At 36.8% G+C, this 18,825-nt stretch overlaps 1 protein-coding gene across 2 annotated transcripts in view; it reads left to right on the top strand.

Annotated features, from left to right (window-relative positions):
* The window catches only part of BABAM2 (BRISC and BRCA1 A complex member 2), a 172,676-nt gene that overhangs the window by 45,389 nt on the left and 108,462 nt on the right, over positions 1–18,825 (top strand). For both annotated transcript variants that reach the window (XM_064648436.1, XM_064648435.1), the window contains exons 5-6: positions 5,953–6,147; positions 10,802–10,876. In XM_064648436.1, coding sequence (XP_064504506.1) covers positions 5,953–6,147; positions 10,802–10,876 — 270 coding nt within the window. The remainder of the gene's footprint in view (positions 1–5,952; positions 6,148–10,801; positions 10,877–18,825) is intronic.

The raw sequence follows: 18,825 nt of genomic DNA, 5'->3' as shown, positions 1-18,825 counted from the left end.
AAAGTTGAATAGTATGGCTAGTTTGGAAAGTTAAACTCTGCATATCTTTGCTAGTAGAGCTGAGAAGCTACTTTGTGGGGGGGGGGTTTCACTTGCCTCACCTGTAAGAAGATCTCACTAGAACTGATACTGTCTGGCTGCAAATTTTTCTTGTCTTTTTTGGAAATCCAGTTGGTGTCATTGCTACTCATTTAAATGAGTTACTGTTGAAATGTCTTAAGTTGCACTCTGTGGGTGGCCTTATAACAGCTTTACTCTGCCTCTTTATACCATGAATTAATTTTCTCAACTCTTTGGTCATGTCTGATTTTCGAAAAACCTTCCTTATGAAACTGTTCGCTTACTATGCAGGCAGCTTCGGTCAGGAGGCAGTTTATCAAGAGCCAGGGAATTCTCAGATTGACTTTGCAGCCTGAAAACATCTGTGGGGTTATGCTCCTTAGTGAAAATCAATGCTCTTTGGTGAGATTGTTTAACTTAATATCTGGCAGCTTGTCAGAACTCCCGAATCACTTGGATTTCTCCAGTGTAGGCATAATTTACTGGATGCCTATGGTCTATTAATCTCTGTTTAATAACTGAATATTATTTTTCGATTCATCTGCCACATAACATGACCTGGAGAGCAAACTAAGTGGATGTACATGGTATTGGTTGATTACTTTAAGGTCTAGATTACTGTTTTTTCAAAGACCTTTTCTTGAAACTTAGTCCAATAAGAAAAAAAATCAGCTATTGCCAGGGAAACTTCTGCCAGATAAGAATATTTAACTTATTTATGTTAAATTGCTTACTCAGGGATTGTTATTGGCCATCTTCTATATGACAGTAGCTACAACTGTGTGGGCAATGATGCTTTTGGAGTCTGGTCTCTATCATATGGAAGTTCTCATTCCATTACTTTTCCTGTAGACCATTTTGAATTTATTCCTGTTTAGGTTGGATATTAGAAAAAGGTTCTTCACCCGGAGGGTGGCTGGGCACTGGAACAGGCTCCCCAGGGCAGTGGTTAGAGCATCAAGCCTGACAGAGTTCAAGAAGAGTTTGAATGATACTCTCAGGCATGTGGTGTGACTCTTGGGGATGGTCCTGTGCAGGGCCAAGAGTTGGACTCGATGATCCTTGTGGGTCCCTTCCAATTCAGCATATTCTGTGCTCATTTTGAATTCATTCCCTAATTGGAAAAATAGGGATTAGCCACTTTTCACAGATGACATTTTACCAGGCTTTTGTGTCCACAATATCTCCTAAGATGAGGCAACAATTGATCTTTTTAGAAAATAGAAGTTGCACAAGTTGCAGTATGGGCAGGCCAAAAGCCGTAAGTAAAGATTGAAATTAAAAATTAAAATGTTGAAATTAAGATCTGAAACATGAAGTTGCTCCTAGTTTTAGTGGAGATCATGGAGATACATGCAAGCAGTGTCTAGACAGTAGAGAATTGTTTAATTGAGCCTCCATCTGTGTCTTCAGAAATGACAGGTAAGTTCTTTGGTGATGCACTGGAAGAGTTGTAACATTAAAGATGGTCATAACCAATCTGAGATGTGCATTACACCTTCACATGAGATGAGCATGAATGCATAACTAGTTGCAGATGCACAGTTTGGATTGATTCATACTTGTACATTGCTGTACAGTGGGCCAGTTTCAGTCTGGCCGGCTAACTATTGAGTAACTTAGTGAGTTTGCACTGCAGAGTGCACTTAAAGATACCTATTGTCAAACAAGGCAAGGAATTGTATCCAAGTCTGGATTTCTTTATTTTAAATGCATTAGTGACTGTTATATTTGATTAACTCTCTGGAAAGTCTGTAGAAATCTCATTTCCAATTAGGCAGGATTTACTGAGTAAAATATGTAACTTAGTCTGTCAGTACCTGTGCTCATTATTTTTTACATAAAATTCATTTAAATCACAATTTTATGGCAAATTCAGACAAAACCCTCTCTTTTCAGCATGCATGTGATTTTGGTAAAATGATATGAAAGTATAAATTTGTGAGCAAGGCAGAAGGAGATTTTGATAGAAGCCACAGAAAGCAACAGGTCTTTTTCTGTATACATATTTGCTGGTTATTTCTTTAATTGTGTTTTTCATACCTTGTTGGCTTCAACAATCTGTCTGTGGTTGTATTTCCAGGTTTTTCTAAAGTTCTAACAACTAAACCTCATATAGAAGTTGCATTCAGAACTTAATTCTCATAGAAGATGGGAGTTCTGTAGCAGAACTTGAAGCTGTAGAACACAAACACCAGTAGCTCACTCTGTTCTTATGCTTTAAATATTTTTAAATACAATCTCTTAAAAAGCTGGATTGGCTAGGGCTGGAATGCAGCCTTCGGGCAAACAATCAAAAAATGAAGTGCACAAGCTACTACTCTTTTTGCTCCAAAGCCTTTAGTTTAAGATTTTGCTGATTAAAATGATTTCCCAAGTCTAATAGTGAATACAGTACTGCATCACTAAATAAAATCTTATTTAGAAGATCCTTTACCTTTAAAAAAGGAGGTCAGCTTCCTGTTGCAGGGGCACTACTCTCATCATCTGAAGTTACAAATACTTGTGTGTTCTCGGAGTAATCTTTATAATGCTGAAATTGTAGCAGTGAAGACACTCTAAAAGGGATAAACTTGACAAACATCAAAATTCTACCTTAGGTTTCAATGTATATGTTACAGGTAGTTGCTTACTTTGTCTTTGATTTCAAAAATAGAAGGAAGATTAAAGAAGGTGCTCTTTGAAACTGAGAACAATGTAGCACATATTTTGACATACTGATGAAATTGGATCACAGTAAAATTGTTTAGAAGTATTTTCAAGTGAATGAACCTAATGCTTAGGGCAGATAAGGTACACTAAGATATGTAAAAAGAAATTTCATACATAAACATGGCATTGTATTCAGTAGTGTTTGTGTTAAAATTAATGAGTTTAGGTCTTCTGAAAAGAACAACCCTTCTGCAAAGTTAGCAAAATGAGTAGAAATACAATGGCCATTGCCAAATAACAAGCACTACAATAATAAATTCTAAAGCTAAAAATTATTTATATAAATTAGAACTCGTGTTACAGAAAATTTGTGTAGCCATTGTATGTTTACTCTTTCATCAGTGAGAATATGTTGTATATGGGGTGTGTAGCTGAATTTTTCTCCAGGTGATTTATTTTTATAACCACTTTGTACTTGGAAACTTTAGTTACTGAATGAAAGCTGTTTAGTAAGGACCCTACAGTCAAATCGTTCATTTTAATTCCTGTAGCTTTAAGGCAATACAAAGTAAGCAGTTTTGATGCAGTGTTCTTGAATTCTTTGAAGAGAGCACTACTCTAGCTCTGTGCTGCAAAACTGACAATGGATTTCCTCTTGCTCTTTTTTTGTTAGGTAGTATAACGTTATTTAAAAAACAAAAGGTTCAGTTGCATTTAGGTCAGCTATTAAAATATTGTTGGTCATTTCCTTTGACAGAACATTTCTATTGTGTTATACCAATGTCATTAGGAGGAAAGGTTATTCCCACTTGTCTGGCTGATATCAATACATACTGGCATATTACATCCTCTGGCTTTCTGGAAATGCTTTATTTGAACAGCAGCTTGGGAACAGGAAATTTAAGGTTATACTCAGTCTGGTTTCAGACTGCATGACAGAAAATGTGTTTCCTAGAAGATGCTGTCTACCTGACAGATTTTCTCTAGGATTTTACGGAATCGGATAAGCTTAAATGTTTTCAAGTTGAGAATAAATTTTTACCAGCTGTAGATGGCAGACAAGGCAGAACAAGGCTTTCAGTCACTCTGTAGTATGTATTTGAGGAACTTACATGAAACACGTTAGTTTCTTCCCCTTTCACCAGTTACTCTGGAGTGTAGTTTACCTTTTAAGATATGGCACTGATAATATTCCTGTTTTATAGGTCTTCCCGCTGTCTAGGAGGGGGAGGAGCAGAGTACTTCTGTGTCAAGCCATGGTCAAATGTCCGGTCTGTGGCACTGTGGTAACTTCTAAAGGCAGAGGTTCAAGGATAGCAAGAACAGAGACTCAATGACTTCTCTATGCAACCCATTCACTTGTATTTGTTGCTTTTGGTGTTACACAAAATATAAATAGCTTGTGTATTGTGGGGGACATGGTTTTATCCATGTTCATTCATTTATGTAACCTCGCTTAAGAAATGCCATTTTTTGTATGTTTGAATACAAGGCAGACTTAAGATATCTACTTCAAAGTACAGAAATATTTTCTGCCCTTTCCTTGTAGAAAATGCTGCATACCAAAGCAGTTTTTTCAATGAAGAGGCAAAACATGGCCATTGATTTTTTTTTTTTTGTCCTTGCTGAAGAATGCAAATTATGCATATAATTTGTTTATGAAATGTCTGCAACTTACAGGACAAAAGTAACATGCTGTCTGTAACTCCACTGAGTTACAGATACAGATAAGAAATTGTATGTGAAGCTATTATATCTTCACTTAATTGTAAAATGCAGGCATCTTTGCCAGTTCTGAGTTTCTTAATGTTCCCTGTACAATCCATGCAATTTAAAATCCTGTTGGAATGAGTTGTTGTCAAATGTCTGTGTCGTATACAGCCTTCCAGTACCTAAAGGGGCCTTCAAGAGACTTGGGGAGGGACTTTTTACAAGGGCATGGAATGGTGGGAGAAGGAGTAACAGCTTTAAACTGAAATAGGGTAAGTTAAGATTAGATATAAGGAAGAAATTCTTTACTGTGAGTGTGGTGAGACACTGGGACAGGTTGCCCAGAGGAGTTGTGAATGCCCCATCCCTGGAAGTGTTGAAGGCCAGGTTGGATGAGCAAACATGGTCTAGTGGAATGCGTCCCTCCCCTGAACTAGATGATCTTTAAAGTCCCTACCAGCTCAAACCATTCCGTGATTCTATGAAATACAGATTAATTTTGCTTATACTCAAAAATTACCAAAAGCCACATGACAACATTAACATGCTCTGAGCTTGTATCAAGAAGACCCTCTTGAGGACCCATGAATGAAGCATATGAGGACCTAAGTACTTTTGCATCAATACTGTCTCACACTCCAAGAGCACAGAGTATAGGTGGGTCCTCATCTGCCTTTCACGTAGGTCAACTAGATGTAGGCATGCATGGGTCATGTTAGGCATGATTTGTAACGTCAGATACCTTCCTGAATAAAACTTACTGTGCACAGAAGACTGGTCCAAGCCAATGTTAAGAGTAGTTAAAGTGAGTGATAACATTGCTACTGTGCTACTGACAGTTATCTTAATTGTATTATCATTTTTATTTCTGGTAGTTGTGTTTCTTGAAATACAGTCAACTTGTAATAAAAATTTCCACGAGGCACGTTGAAGAGACTTGTGTGTTTGGATGGCATTTGTGTTAAGGGGATGAGTCAAGGTAACTCTGGTGAAGAGATGGTTAAGGTGAAATAAATCACAATGTTGAGGCAAGAGAGGAGAACCCGTTTGCTCCATCACTGTGAATACTACAGCCACTATTTGAATAGTGAAGCAGAGCAGTTTCTACAGTTGGTATCAATTTGGCATGTTCACTTGGTTGACTGCTTTTGTAATTAGTTACTGTGCAGAGTGTGCTTACCTAATGCTTGTGTGTTTCATATCAGTCATCATTTAATTCAAACTTTTCAAGTTCTCAGATGCAACAGTATAATTTTAGGAAAGAATAAAATGGTAATTCAGACCTATGTATGCCTAGTAGTAGCCCTGTTATCAGTTTTATGGTAGGTCTCCTATTCGACATTAAGTTTTTGCTGTTTCACCTGGTTTTCTTCTAAAACATGGTAGAACCTTTCCATTCAATATTATGGTTTAGCTTTGTCACAAAGCTCCCATGTGCATATGTGCCTCTCATATCCGTACAGAAGGGGGATTGCTTGTCTTTCTGTTGCCGTAAACAATTCTGATCTCCGTTCTTTTCTAATTCAACAGAATTTAGCTTCTTGGAATCCTTCAAACCCTGAATGCCTCCTGCTTGTTGTGAAAGAGCTTGTGCAGCAGTATCACCAATTTCAGTGTGGCCGATTACGTGAGAGCTCTCGTCTCATGTTTGAATATCAGACGTTACTTGAAGAGCCCCAGTATGGAGAAAACATGGAAATCTATGCTGGCAAAAAAAACAACTGGGTAAGCTATTATTTCAGCTAAAATGCTTTTAACAAATACAGCTCTTGCCTTGGAAAACTTGAGTTCTTATTGTGGATTGTCATACTTTCTGTTTCCAATGGAGAAAACTTCTATTCTACTCCAGATCATTTTCTATACTCCCTTGTTTTGTATGTTACTGTGATTCCATTACCTTGGTTGAACCGGATTTCCAGGTGAGCCACTGTTTTTGAACCTGGTGTTCGTTCGTCTGATTTATAGATGAAAACTTTGAAACTGTTGAAAAGCCTGTACAGTGTTATGTGGAAGTTTGAGTTAGCTCTGAAGATTCGAAAGGTAGAATAACAGTGTTGGTATGACACCCTGCCAGCCAACCAGCCTGCTTAGGGGTAGGATGTGTCAGGATGTGGTTATGATACATTATGATTGAGTTGATTTAGTTGGTAGCTGCAGTTGACAGTATCTCTCTCGCACTTGTCTAAGCTGAGGAGTTTTGGGAACCTATACTGGAGAGGAAAAACTAACCCAACTTAATTTTCTGCAAAAGGAGGCAAGATGGGCTAGAGCAGTGACTTTGTAGGGCCATGCATTCATAGGACAGTCAGACAATAAAATGGCATGTCTGTTTCCTGAAGTTATATCCCTTGCATGGGAAATGTGCTGTGCTGTATAGAAACACTCTGTGTATGCCATCTCAGCCTTCTAAAATGAGGCCATTGGCAATGGAGACGTTTTGGTTTGTGTGTGAATTGTTTGGGTTTTCTTAATCGATCTCTGCCACAGAGTAAGCTTTGCAAAAATCAGGGTTTTTTTCCACTGGTAAAATATTTATCATGGGAAGTTTAGAGTAAGATATGTCAGGAAATACCTAATGGTGGTTATGATGAACGTGTTTCCCTCTTGCTTTCAGAAATGGCATACTCGTAAGATAAACTGGCCTTCAGAAGCAATATCTTCTGAAATAGATGCAGTCTGAAAATTGATGAAAATTCAGCACTCCTGTTAACAGAACCTGGAATTCAGCTTTGTGTCACTTTAATCATCATTAAGTTACAGGTGATGCAAGGATGTTTTCTTTACAACTCACACTACTTACGTTCATCTGTTTTTCTTTCCTTAGACAAGTCATCTAAGCTATTTTTATTTTAACCCAAGTAAAATTTTCTTCATCAGAGAAATTCAGATTTTTTTTAACGTTTATATATCATAATATTTCATTAAAATTAATTTGTTCATAAATTTTATTCTCTGTAGTTTGCACCACAAACAAATTGTTACATCTCTAAATTTTATTAGAGTGGTTTATTGAAGTACAGAAGGCTTTCTAAACTGTACTGAGATTTTATCATAGATTTTGCCAGCTGCAAAAATTCTCCTCAAGATGATAGAAAATTAGGGCTTTTCTCCTTTTTCCATAGGAAAGACATATCTATTCAAGCCTTTTGAATCTTTGGTGACTGAATAAAGAACTTTTTTTTTTAAATTTGAAATGCTGTCTTAGTTATAAGTATTCCAATAAAATAAATCTTAAATACTTTTTGAGTCAAATAATTTTCATCATTGCAAAGCTATTTTGGAGGTTTCCATAGCATATGCTTTGTTTTCCAAGTTTACATTCTCTGTCAGTAAGATTCTTGTGAGTCCTGTATCTACATGACAGAGGCTTGTTTGTTAGTGTCCTAAAACAAAACTATGAAACTAACTTGTGTAGTTCTTCTTCCTGTCCTTTGCAACTTTTTTGTTAGCCTTGAGGATTGGTAAATTGGGAGCGTTTTTTCAAAAAGCAGGAGGTAAACTGCCCATTATCTCCTCTCCTAGAAGTCATTGAAATTCATGTTGTTGATGTCAATCAGGAATCGATAGTTGTTCAGCAGATTTCTGAAATAAAAGTATTATAAAAGCAATCATCTTAGGTGTGTGAGTTAAAACAACTTGGGAGAGGAGGCCTGAATTTAGCACTGTGTACTAAAATGGAACAGAAATTCGCTTTTATACCTTTGTTCCATTATATCTAATTTCCTGAAGTGATCTCCTAGATCTATGACAAATAGGCAAACTATTATTTAGCCTAGTAGCTTCATGCTGGCACAGTACCAGTCGGTGCAGGAGCACATTAAATACCTAATTTCTCAGTGCTGTAGCCAGAAATTCATCTTTCTTGACTGATGTCTGGATCCAGCTGGTTGGGGATGGGTAGGCGAGCACCATGGACAGGGCCTGCTCCCTGTCTGGCCAGAACACTCTTGGAAGTAATACTAAGCAAAATAATCTTGATCGAATGACATAAAAAACCTAAACTGAAAGGCTATCCCAGTTCATCAGACTCCGTATTTTACCAGAAAAAATTCTGGATTTTATGGGAAATGTTGTGTGGCATTTTTGTAAGTCCAGAAGAGAAGCGCTGTATATAATATCCATTTCACTCTGAACAAAAAGCAAGCACCTTGACTGTCACCATAGCAGTCCTCATGTTTTATGTGTACAAGAAGTCAGTGATTTTTCTGCATGAATAAGTAATCTAGCATTAGTAATCTGTCCTCACAAGTAGTATCATCAGGAAAGGTTTCAGAGTTGGAATTTAATATACACTCACTTCTTGTTACATAGTGTTTCTGTGAGCGATTTCTTTGCCTGTCTCGTGTGACTACCAGGGACAAATTTTAAGGGCAGTTCTGAGCTGACTGGCAGCAGGGTGGATTACAGTCCAGCATCACACAAACCCTTCTGGCAAATTTTATAACTTGAAAGGGTACCATTGGAAAGATTTTGATTACGTTCCAGGTCTTGTTTTTTTCTTGTTTAGTGACTTGAAGGTAGAATGAGTTATCTCTAGTTCATGCCTGGTAGATAGACCAAGAAACGAATTGGCACTGACATTAACATTGCTTATTCTGTATCTGCCTAATACAGCATCTCTCTATATATGTGCTTACTTGCTTGGGGTGAAATCTTTGCTTAATTTAGTCATAACATAAATGAAGGAATTTTTTCCTTCTCAGTTTTGTTTCATGTCAGTACCACAGAAAATAATGTGCTGAGCAAACAATCACTTATATTCCTCAGCTGCCCTGCTTAGCAGCTTACTATTCATTTTGGAAAGGCAGTTTCCATTGGCTTTGACCTCCAGTACTTTCTCAGAAAGGCTTCTGCATCGGCAAGCTGATTTCCTTCAGGGTTTTGTTCGGCCAATTCCTTTCTGAATCAGTATGAATAGCATTTGATGTGGTCCATCATTACAGAGGCTTGTGGTCTGGTAGTATATGACCAGTGACAACCTTCATGTTGTCCGTTATGCTGAGCTCAAAGCAGTTTATGGATGAGCACAGCTAATGAACAGGGAAGGCAAGAGTACTGATTGTTTTGCAAAACCATATGACAGGTTTTTGGTACCAGTACAGGACACTTTGAATGCTTTCCTCTTAAGGAGTTTAGCCTTTGGCAAGCTGTCCTCATAGCTGTGTGGTGTTCTTGTGATGGCATCTACTACATGTAGTAAGGCAGTGGCCCGAAAGGTATCTATCTGACATCTGTATTTTATTTCTCGCTATGGAAAATATTTAAAATATTAAAATGAAAATTAGGTGCAGACGGCTATGTTCAGGAAATAGCAAAGTAGTGTATATGTGTTACTGTGGTAGAGCAAATGCTGAATTTTCATGCAGCTTTGATTTGTCCCTTTGCTTGTTAAAATGGAGTGCTGTTTTTTAAAAATTGTATGTCAACATGTAACTAAGTAGCATGTGTATGTCAAAAATAGGGCAGTGTTAAAGAGTTTTGCTAACTTGTCTCAAGTTTTCCCAATTTTTTGTATTTAACTGCATAAAATCAATGTTTAACGCTTTCTTTGCTGCCAATTCAGCCTACTGAACAAATATAGCTGCTATGTGGCTGCTTTATTGAACAAAAAATAGAGATAACAAAAAACTAATATGAAGGAAATCAGGCAGGCATTTGTTTTTAAAAAACAGTCAACTTCGTTGCTTCATAACCAGGTGGTCAAAGTCTGGTTTTAAGGAAGTATATGAAACAGAAAGGAAATCCTTTCCATTTCCTTTGCATACACTTTATTCATAAAAAAAGAGCAATGTGTAGGGGACACTTGGCAAATTTTCGATAAACAGTTGTCAAGGTGTTGAGAGTTACATAATTTTGAAATTGTTTATAACCTTCTAATTCAGTTCTTTATGTTTATTCAAACGACACCTGATACATTCTCACCTTTCTCAACACAAATTCTCTTATGTATATCTGCAGTGTTTGTAAAGGTGCCTCTGTTATATCTATATACTCTTAAAAATTTGTCAGGATTTTAGCTTTGCTTTCAGACTATTTGCAGGTCCCGCCAGACCTTTGTCCGGAAATCAGTACAGCCAAGATACATCTATATTTAGGGTGGTACAAAGTATAGTCTGATATTTGTCGTGCACATTATTTTGTTCTAACTACTTTTTGCTGTTGACTTACTGGCAATGGTGTTTTATGGTTTTTAAGGTGTTTTGTCGTGTAACACCTATGAAATCTGTAATTTTTTTTTCCTCTTCAGTAATTCTATTCAGCAGCTTTGTTTTAAATCTCAGCCCTTCTGTTTGGTATGAGCTCTTACTCATTTTTCATCAGAACATTTGTAGTTCTGTTTTAGCCACCAGATCTCATTAGTGTTACCTTCTTTCCACAGACTGGAGAATTCTCAGCTCGCTTCCTCTTGAAGTTGCCTGTTGATTTCAGCAATATTCCTACATACCTTCTCAAGGTAAAATGAAAGTCCAGGTTGACAGTATTTATGAGAGTATGAATTATTGAAATCTTCTTAGTAACTATTTTGACTTTCCCACCTTCCTGCTTTCTTAGAGTTTGTAAGTCCACTGTTTCTACATATGGTTGAATTATGTTTTGGAGAGGTGATGTTGGACATACTGTTGTTTTATGTGCCACTTTTCCAAGTAGTCAATATATACCTATGAAGGACCTTGCAGGATTTAGGTTGTTGTAGAAGATGAACTGCAATGCAGACGTTCTGGGTTTTTACACACTATGCAAGATATTATTATCTTGGGGAATAAACAAATAAAATCTTTTATATGAGTCTGTGGAATTTCATGACATGTAAATGCTGTGTTTTTCAATGAACAGTCTCAGTTGTACCAGTAGTCTTAAAAGTAGAAGCAGAAAAGCAAACTAAATATACCATTTCTTAACGGGGAGTGAAAGCAAATGCTGGTGACTTTAACTGAAAGCTTCAATAATTACTTTGCTTCATTGTTTACAATGAACACAAATTTGACCAGATACTTTCAAAAGTAAGACTACAGGGTACATTTGTGAGTCAGGGGAAAAAAGTATTTATTTCTTTGCTAAGAGGAGAAGGGAAGAAAAAAAACACACCAACTTTTGACAAACTACCAACATGGAATAATTTGAAATAAGTGGTTTTCACAGCACAGGAACAGCCTCTCTTTCAAGCAGCTGCTGTGGAAGCCTATCATAAGGTCAATGTTACTACATTCAGAGAACACAGTAAGAGATCTGTTTCTTCTCTATCACAACTGTCAGAATGAAGGGCCAGAACTTCCACTGCAGACAAGGTTTGAGTCAGTTGATTTTGCCAACATCCATCTTTCCTTTAAACTGTGTGTCTGCCTTCTTACTCAGCTTTTTACTTTTAAATATTTGCAAAGAGTAACAGCAACTTATTCTTTAGCAACCACTGTGTTGAGATGAAAATGTCAGTGTGGATCCCATTACCTCCTCTTCATCTTATTGTTAGAACTGTCTTCAACTATTGTTAAATCACAATTGTGCTTCTTCAGTGTTTCTCCAAATAAGATGTCTTGAGCTACAAACCATGGAAGTAAATGTAGGCACAACTATAATTTGACTGAAATTTTTGGTTGCAGTCTGAAATAGGTATCCTATGATCTTGCTACCTTCTCTAGGATGTTTTCTGTTTGAGTAATGAGCCACTCCTAACTTTCTCAAGAGCATCCAGATATTTTCAGTTTGTTCCTGTATTCATAGCAGCATCTCTTCTCCCAGCTGCTGTCTTTCATCAGGGCCTTTTCTTCTGACTTGATGGAAATGTTTCCAGTCAGACATAAGAGGGTCTGACGGGCCAAAGCCTTTTTGGGAAGGTTGGTGTTAAGAAGCAGGATGCAGGAACAGTTCTCTTGGACTGAAGGATATCTGTGATTTGCTTCTGAAAGACACTGTTGAAAAAAGGAGACTGAGAATGTATAATGTGAACTACTCTGTCTGCACCTGCCAGAACTCCCAAGTGCTGTATTTTCCAAGAACAATTTTAAATGGGTCAAGAATTTCAGGACAAGTGCATAAGCATTATGTTGATTAACTTCAGTCACAGGACTGTCTTGTACCTCTCTTCAGCCTCTGGGGAAACTTGGGGGTTGGCAGGTGGTGTACGACATACGTAAGTAACTGTCATCACGTAGAAACCCTGTGATAGAAACGGATTCTGCTGTTGTTCCTAAAGAGTAATGTTTTAATGCATGACAGCATACTCCTCCCTACTGTAATTCCCTATCACGTTCACTAAACATCTTCTACCTTCTTTAAACAAGGTTGATGTACTGTGGATAAGTCATTAGCGCTCCACAACTGCTTCCTGGAGGTTTGTTCATCCTGAGTACTGAGTGATTCATTAGTCTGAAGGAAAACATGTATTTATCTGGCATACATATATAGTGTGATGTGAAGAGATATGAACAGCAGGTAGCACAATCGAAGTTTCCCAGTCTACCTTTATTTGACATTTCTAAAATCCTAATGCCTTAGCTTTTGGGGGTTTAAAATTAATGGATTTTTTTCTATGTAATAGCCTGGAGTTTTACAACAGCAGATCCTTCTTGATGGACAATGTACTGATGAAATCCTTAGCTTTCTTAGTCAGGCTTCTACTATGCATACTGACAGGCTAGCTGTCTGTAGTAGGAAGGTGATATGTAGTCTGAGTGAGTAGCAACAGGAGAAGAAATATTGTCTTATTTCACCAGTGTTTGTTGACAGCAGAAGAATGGTTTGACTCAGGCTCCAGAATGAATTATGACAGAGTGTGCTCTGTAGCAGGCAGTGGATCTTACACCCCTGCTGCCTTTAGTTTCCTATATTCTGACATTATCAGCTGTATGAATGTCACTTCATATGACAACAACATAAACAGCATAAAAGCAGGTAGAATCAGAGCTATTCAGATGTGGTTGAAATAATTATGCTCTGACTATTCCAAATTCATAAAACTATTCAGAAAAAAAATCAGATTTTTTTTTTAAGCTGTCCATATCTTCTTTTTTTTTTTGCATGAGAGTTTTGACATAAATAGATCTTTAATGTATTGCAATAAAATCATGTCTGCCAGTTATGCTGGTTTCGATACCACCTGCTGAATTATGGTACATGATTGACAGAGCATCTACTGATGCAGTGGAAATAATTGTTAATATATCACTCTGAAAGGTGGAAGAGCAATCAATAATTGAAGACTGTTAGTGTATTAACAGCTTAATGTTTTACTGCAGAATTTAATGCGTTTGAATTATATTCTAGTCTGTAGCCAACCTTATAACATGCAGTAGCTTCTCTATAATGATTTCCACAGTTCAAACCTGTGTTATGCTCTCTAATATCTTTTTTTGATGTTTAATTAATACTACTTATGTTAAAACCTGGTGAAATATTTAAAGACCATTATTTTTACCTAATCAGTCACTCCTAGTACCCCAGTGATTTGTAATGCTCTTCTGAAATCTTTATTAATGTCAGGAGGTAATCAAACTACAAGTGTGACTGTAAAGCTTTGTATCATAAGCGAATACTCAGGTTTGAGGTTATAAGCTGTGAGATCAGTGTAGTGTTACAAAATCTTTGGGGTTGTTGAGAATACACTCTGGAATCATAAGATCTTATGCCGTCAACTTTGTACTGATGGTGGTGAGAGGACTCTCCCTATAAAGAATAAAATTTTTAAGGTGTGGCGTAAGTTGGATTGTTGTGGACTGGAGAGGTGAATTTGCCAGGTATTCACTGCACTAAATTTAAAATTGAGTTCAAGTGTATGTGCATTTTAAGGGAAATAGCTGAGTATATTAAAAGTGAGAATGATTACAAGAGTGATGCAGAGTACACTGTCTCTTTTTTTTGAAACCTCAAACTCCAGTAAAAATTCTTCAGTTGAAAACTAAATAATAACTTGGAATATTTGCAGCAGATAAGTCTTTTTTGATAACTTTTCTTGGCATATTTCTTCACATTTGAAAGCAAAAATATCATTCTTTATATTTCGTGTTAAAGAACTCTTCAAAAAGAACTGTTGGTTTTCACTTAAAAAGCACATTCAGGAAAAGATACCCTTTTGTTATTTTTCTTTTGGATACACCTTAATGCAAAGGTTTTAACCTGAATGTGGACCTTTGTGTCCATTTTACATTGTATTCTTACCCAAATCTATTTGACATAAGTGAAAATTCTAAGTGTTGAAACAAGTGCAGAATCAAGCTGGTGGCTCAAACTACTGCAGAGTTCATTATGATAAGTCTTTCATTAAGGTTCTCCTGCTTGAAAAGAATTTGGCTTTGGCTCAGGAAAATCCTTTCATCTGTATCTGTTTGCTATTATACTTTCCCTTTCCCTTTTTTGTAGTTGGATTTTTAATCAGCACATTTGTTTTGACTTAAATTCTATTGGTTGCAACATTTTTAATTTTCACCACCATATTTTATAAATGGAAGTATTTACATACTGGTTTTGAGAGCCAGTCTCTAGTTCACATTTCTGCCTCTGTACAGATACTGCGTATGCCACAGTAATGAGAGTAATAGGCTTAGTATCTACAATGCTAAGCTTCCAAATTTTCATGTAATCACAGAATTGTTTAGGTTGGAAAAGACTTCTAAGATCATTGAGTTCCAACTGTTAACCCAGCAGTGCCAAGTTCACCACTAAACGGTGTCCGGTGTCCGTAAGTGCCGCATCTACACATCAATTGAAAACTTCCAGGGGTGGTGACTTCACCACTTCCCTGGGCAGCCTGTTCCAACGCCTAGTCACTGCTTCAGTGAAGAAATTTTTTCTAATGTCCAATCTAAACCTCCTCTGGTACAATTTGAGGCCATTTCCTTTGCTCCTTTCACATGTTACTTGGGAGAAGAGGCCAAGCCCCACCTGGCTACAGCTTCCTTTCAGGTACTTGTAGAGAGCGATAAGGGTCCTCCTTGAGCCTCAATTTCTCCAAACTAAACAACCTCGGCTCCCTCATCCCCTGCTCACAGGACTTGGGCTCCAGACCCTTCACCAGCTCAGTTGTCCTTCTCTGAACATGCTCAAGCACCTCAATGTCTTCCTTGTAGTGAGAGGCCCGGAAAGGGACGCAGGACTTGAGGTGAGGCCTCACCAGTGCCAAATACAGGGGGACAGTCACTGTCCTGGTCCTGCTGGGCCATGCTATTTCTGATAAAAGTCAGGGTGCCATTGACCGACTTGGCCACCTGGGTACGTTCATTCTTTGTAGTTTTTGTCAGCTAGGGGCATGTGTTTAGTCATAATGACAAATCATTAAAAATCTTTAGCTCAGCAATTTACAAATTGTACTGGATTATGTGACTGTAGTATGATTGCACAGTATGAGTGAACTTGAGAGTATGTTGTCAGTGACGCTGTTGAAAACAAGATATTTAAGTAATTTTTTTCTTATTTATATGGGGGTTTTTAGGTTTTGACTAAGTAAGATGTTCCCTGATTAACACCACCTTCATTTCCTATTTGTATGTACCTGTTTGGGTGTCCTGGTGATTAGCTAATATCAGGACCAATATAGCCATGATTCTGTGACCAGCAACCTTTCAGTAACTTTTTCTATTCAAGTGTAAAGGCGATATTCAATGCAAACCTGTTTCTTCTGGGAAGCTTTTTTTTTTGTGATGACCATTGTATTTAGTGCATATCTTTTAGAACTGAAACAAATAACAGACATTGTCTAGACACATTGCCAGAGGCCAAACAGTTGTGTTAAGACTGTCAATGGAAAAGGTTTATCCTGAAGTTCAAATTGAAAGATAAGAACATATTTGTGTTTTTTTCCTTACGGTGATTTCATCATTTGGAAGTCTCTTAAAAGACTTCAATGCAACTTTTGTTTACCATGTAGACCAAGTTCCAAGTACTATGAAAAGACTGCAATGCTTGTGTATGTTTGAGTAATCAGCTATAGTAGAGAACAAACAAAAGTGTATTATGAAGGGTCAAATTAATTTTTTTTTCCAGGCCAGTTTCTATACAGTTGTGATTTAGCATTTTGATTTATTTGATAGCATTGAAGATTTGTGTTAAATTGCTGCAAGTACCAAAACAAAAATATATGCTGGTATAAAAAGTAGTACTAATGCTATTTAAGAAACTGAGCTAAATATTCTGAAAAAGAATAATAGTTTCTTTTGCTTTTAAACTTCATTTGATTTTGTTTGTAGTTGGGTAACTAAAACCCGCTGTATAGTGTCTTAAGGTCACAGATTCAATGGCAAGAATTTGTTCTATGTTTTGTTCTATGCTGGGCTGCTACATCTCAAAGAAGCATAGGACACTGTGCAGTATATACTGTTTGACTGTGTTCCATGATATATTTATAACTTCTTTATTGGATAGAATGATGAACTTGTATACCATATGAAGCTTGTGGTGCCACATGTCGTTTTACCTCTTTTACCAACAGGAAAACCTGGAAGTTTATAAGGCTGATAGATAATCCTGAAATAATGCATAGTTCTTGTAGTTAACAATACTTGGACCATGCTTCCCATAGAGATCCTTTAAGCTAATATACAGATTGCTATTAATATTATACTTAAGACTTAGTGACAGAGGCACTAATTAACTTCCTGAATTGTATTCCATAATGTATTCCTTATCTTGAGATGTATGCAAGCATTCGAATCAAATAGTTTAAATTTTAAAGGTGGATGACAGTATGATATTCACTAGATTGCTTATTGTACCAGCATTAAATTACTTAAACAGAATATTGGATCATCAAAAATTGTCTGGGTTTCTTAGTTTAAAGCCAAACTTTATTACACACAATTATAATGAGCCATTGAGATTATAGATTAGAAGTGGGTCTGTGCAGGTTAGTACTGGCAATATTCTAAACAGTATAGTTTGTAGTAGCTGAAGCCAGTAAATTGCATGATTTAGAGGCTGTGAAAATAAATGTAAGCTGTGTGCACAGAAGACATTTATCAATAAGAGATGTCATTGATACTTGTCTCTCATTTCATCCTGTGCCCAGGAATCTGCAGTTTCCTTTAGCTGTCCACTTTTTTCATTGAAAAGTACTAAATGGGGTACTAGTGAGATGTGTTCCTTTACTTCGATATGCTGGCCAGTGTCAGAGGAGCAGCTGGGTGCCAGAAGCTTGCAAAACTCCAGGCAGTGGAGCTTACATATTGACTGAGACCAAAAATAAAATGGGAGGAAAAAAAGAAAGGTCTTCGTGTCGTGAAATGTTTCTGGCACCTGTGGAATCAGAAAAATAATGACTTTTTTTGGTGAGTGAGTATTTTAAGAGTCTAGTTTTTTGTTATAGCTTAAAAAAACATAAGATTTGTCAGCTGTAAAGGTTTGAGGGTTTTGTTTTGGCTTCCCCCCTCCCCCCCCAAGATATTTCAGTTATTGCTATAAGATCTTACGTATTCCACTGTATTGTGCTCCTTGGCTAGTCTTACCACTGTAGTTGTGTTATTAACCTTACAGAGTTTTCCAGAACTGATCAGCCCTCTTGCTTTGTCTACTGATTGTGACACTGGAGAGTTAAGAGTAAAGTGATAACTGCTATAGCACAGTGAAGCTTCAGAAATACTTATAGACACTATAATTTAATTAGTCGTCCTTTCATGAGTTTATTCTTAATATCTTCTGCCCACAAGCCAAGGGAAGCAAAGCTCTCTATAAAGGTATATTTTATAATCAGAACATGTTATATTTGAATTCTGTAAACTGATCAATTTCCTTCATTCTCACTAAATTTTATTAGTACAACTTTTCCACAACAACATGATTTGTTTGTAGTATCTAGTCACTAAAACCACGTAAGACATGTTAGTGTCAGGAGCACCTTAAACTCCATATGCTGAAAGCCAAAAGCAATTTTTTTAAATCAGCTTTTTCTGTAATTTATTGGAAGATTTTGTTAATAAGATCTGTCAACTGGAACAGCTCATTCTGCACAGCTGATGATTTTTATAGGTTATGATCTTAATGTGAATCATAATCTCCAATCAACTGTATTTCTGACGACAGTTATTTTATATTTAAACATTTTATTTTTATAATGCAATAGTAAAGGAAAGGACCACCACATCTACTGATAAAGCTTAGGATATTCATCTCAATTTCTGTGAATTTTTCTCTAATTTGATAGAACTACTAATTTGCTGTTCAGAGATGACTAGAAAAAGGGGCAATTTTCATTAATTTCCTCAAAAAATAAGAAAAATAAGTCTAAAAGAAAAGCTGCTGAAAAGTAAAAGCCTTTTTTGCATCTGGTGGGAAAGTTTATAGACACGTTATGTTGCGTGACTTGGTTCAGATTTACTGCCTTGTTAGGGCTTGTAATTTGTACTATTGCTTTACATTTGCATTTTATGTATTGCATAGGAAGAATGGAATTCAATAGCCATAAAAATAATTGCAGGTTAT

This window comes from Pseudopipra pipra, chromosome 3 (genome assembly GCF_036250125.1).
Source record: "Pseudopipra pipra isolate bDixPip1 chromosome 3, bDixPip1.hap1, whole genome shotgun sequence".
In the NCBI taxonomy this organism is placed as follows: domain Eukaryota; kingdom Metazoa; phylum Chordata; class Aves; order Passeriformes; family Pipridae; genus Pseudopipra; species Pseudopipra pipra.
Note: the sequence above shows the minus strand (reverse complement) of the source record. Positions and strands in the feature narration are given on the sequence as shown.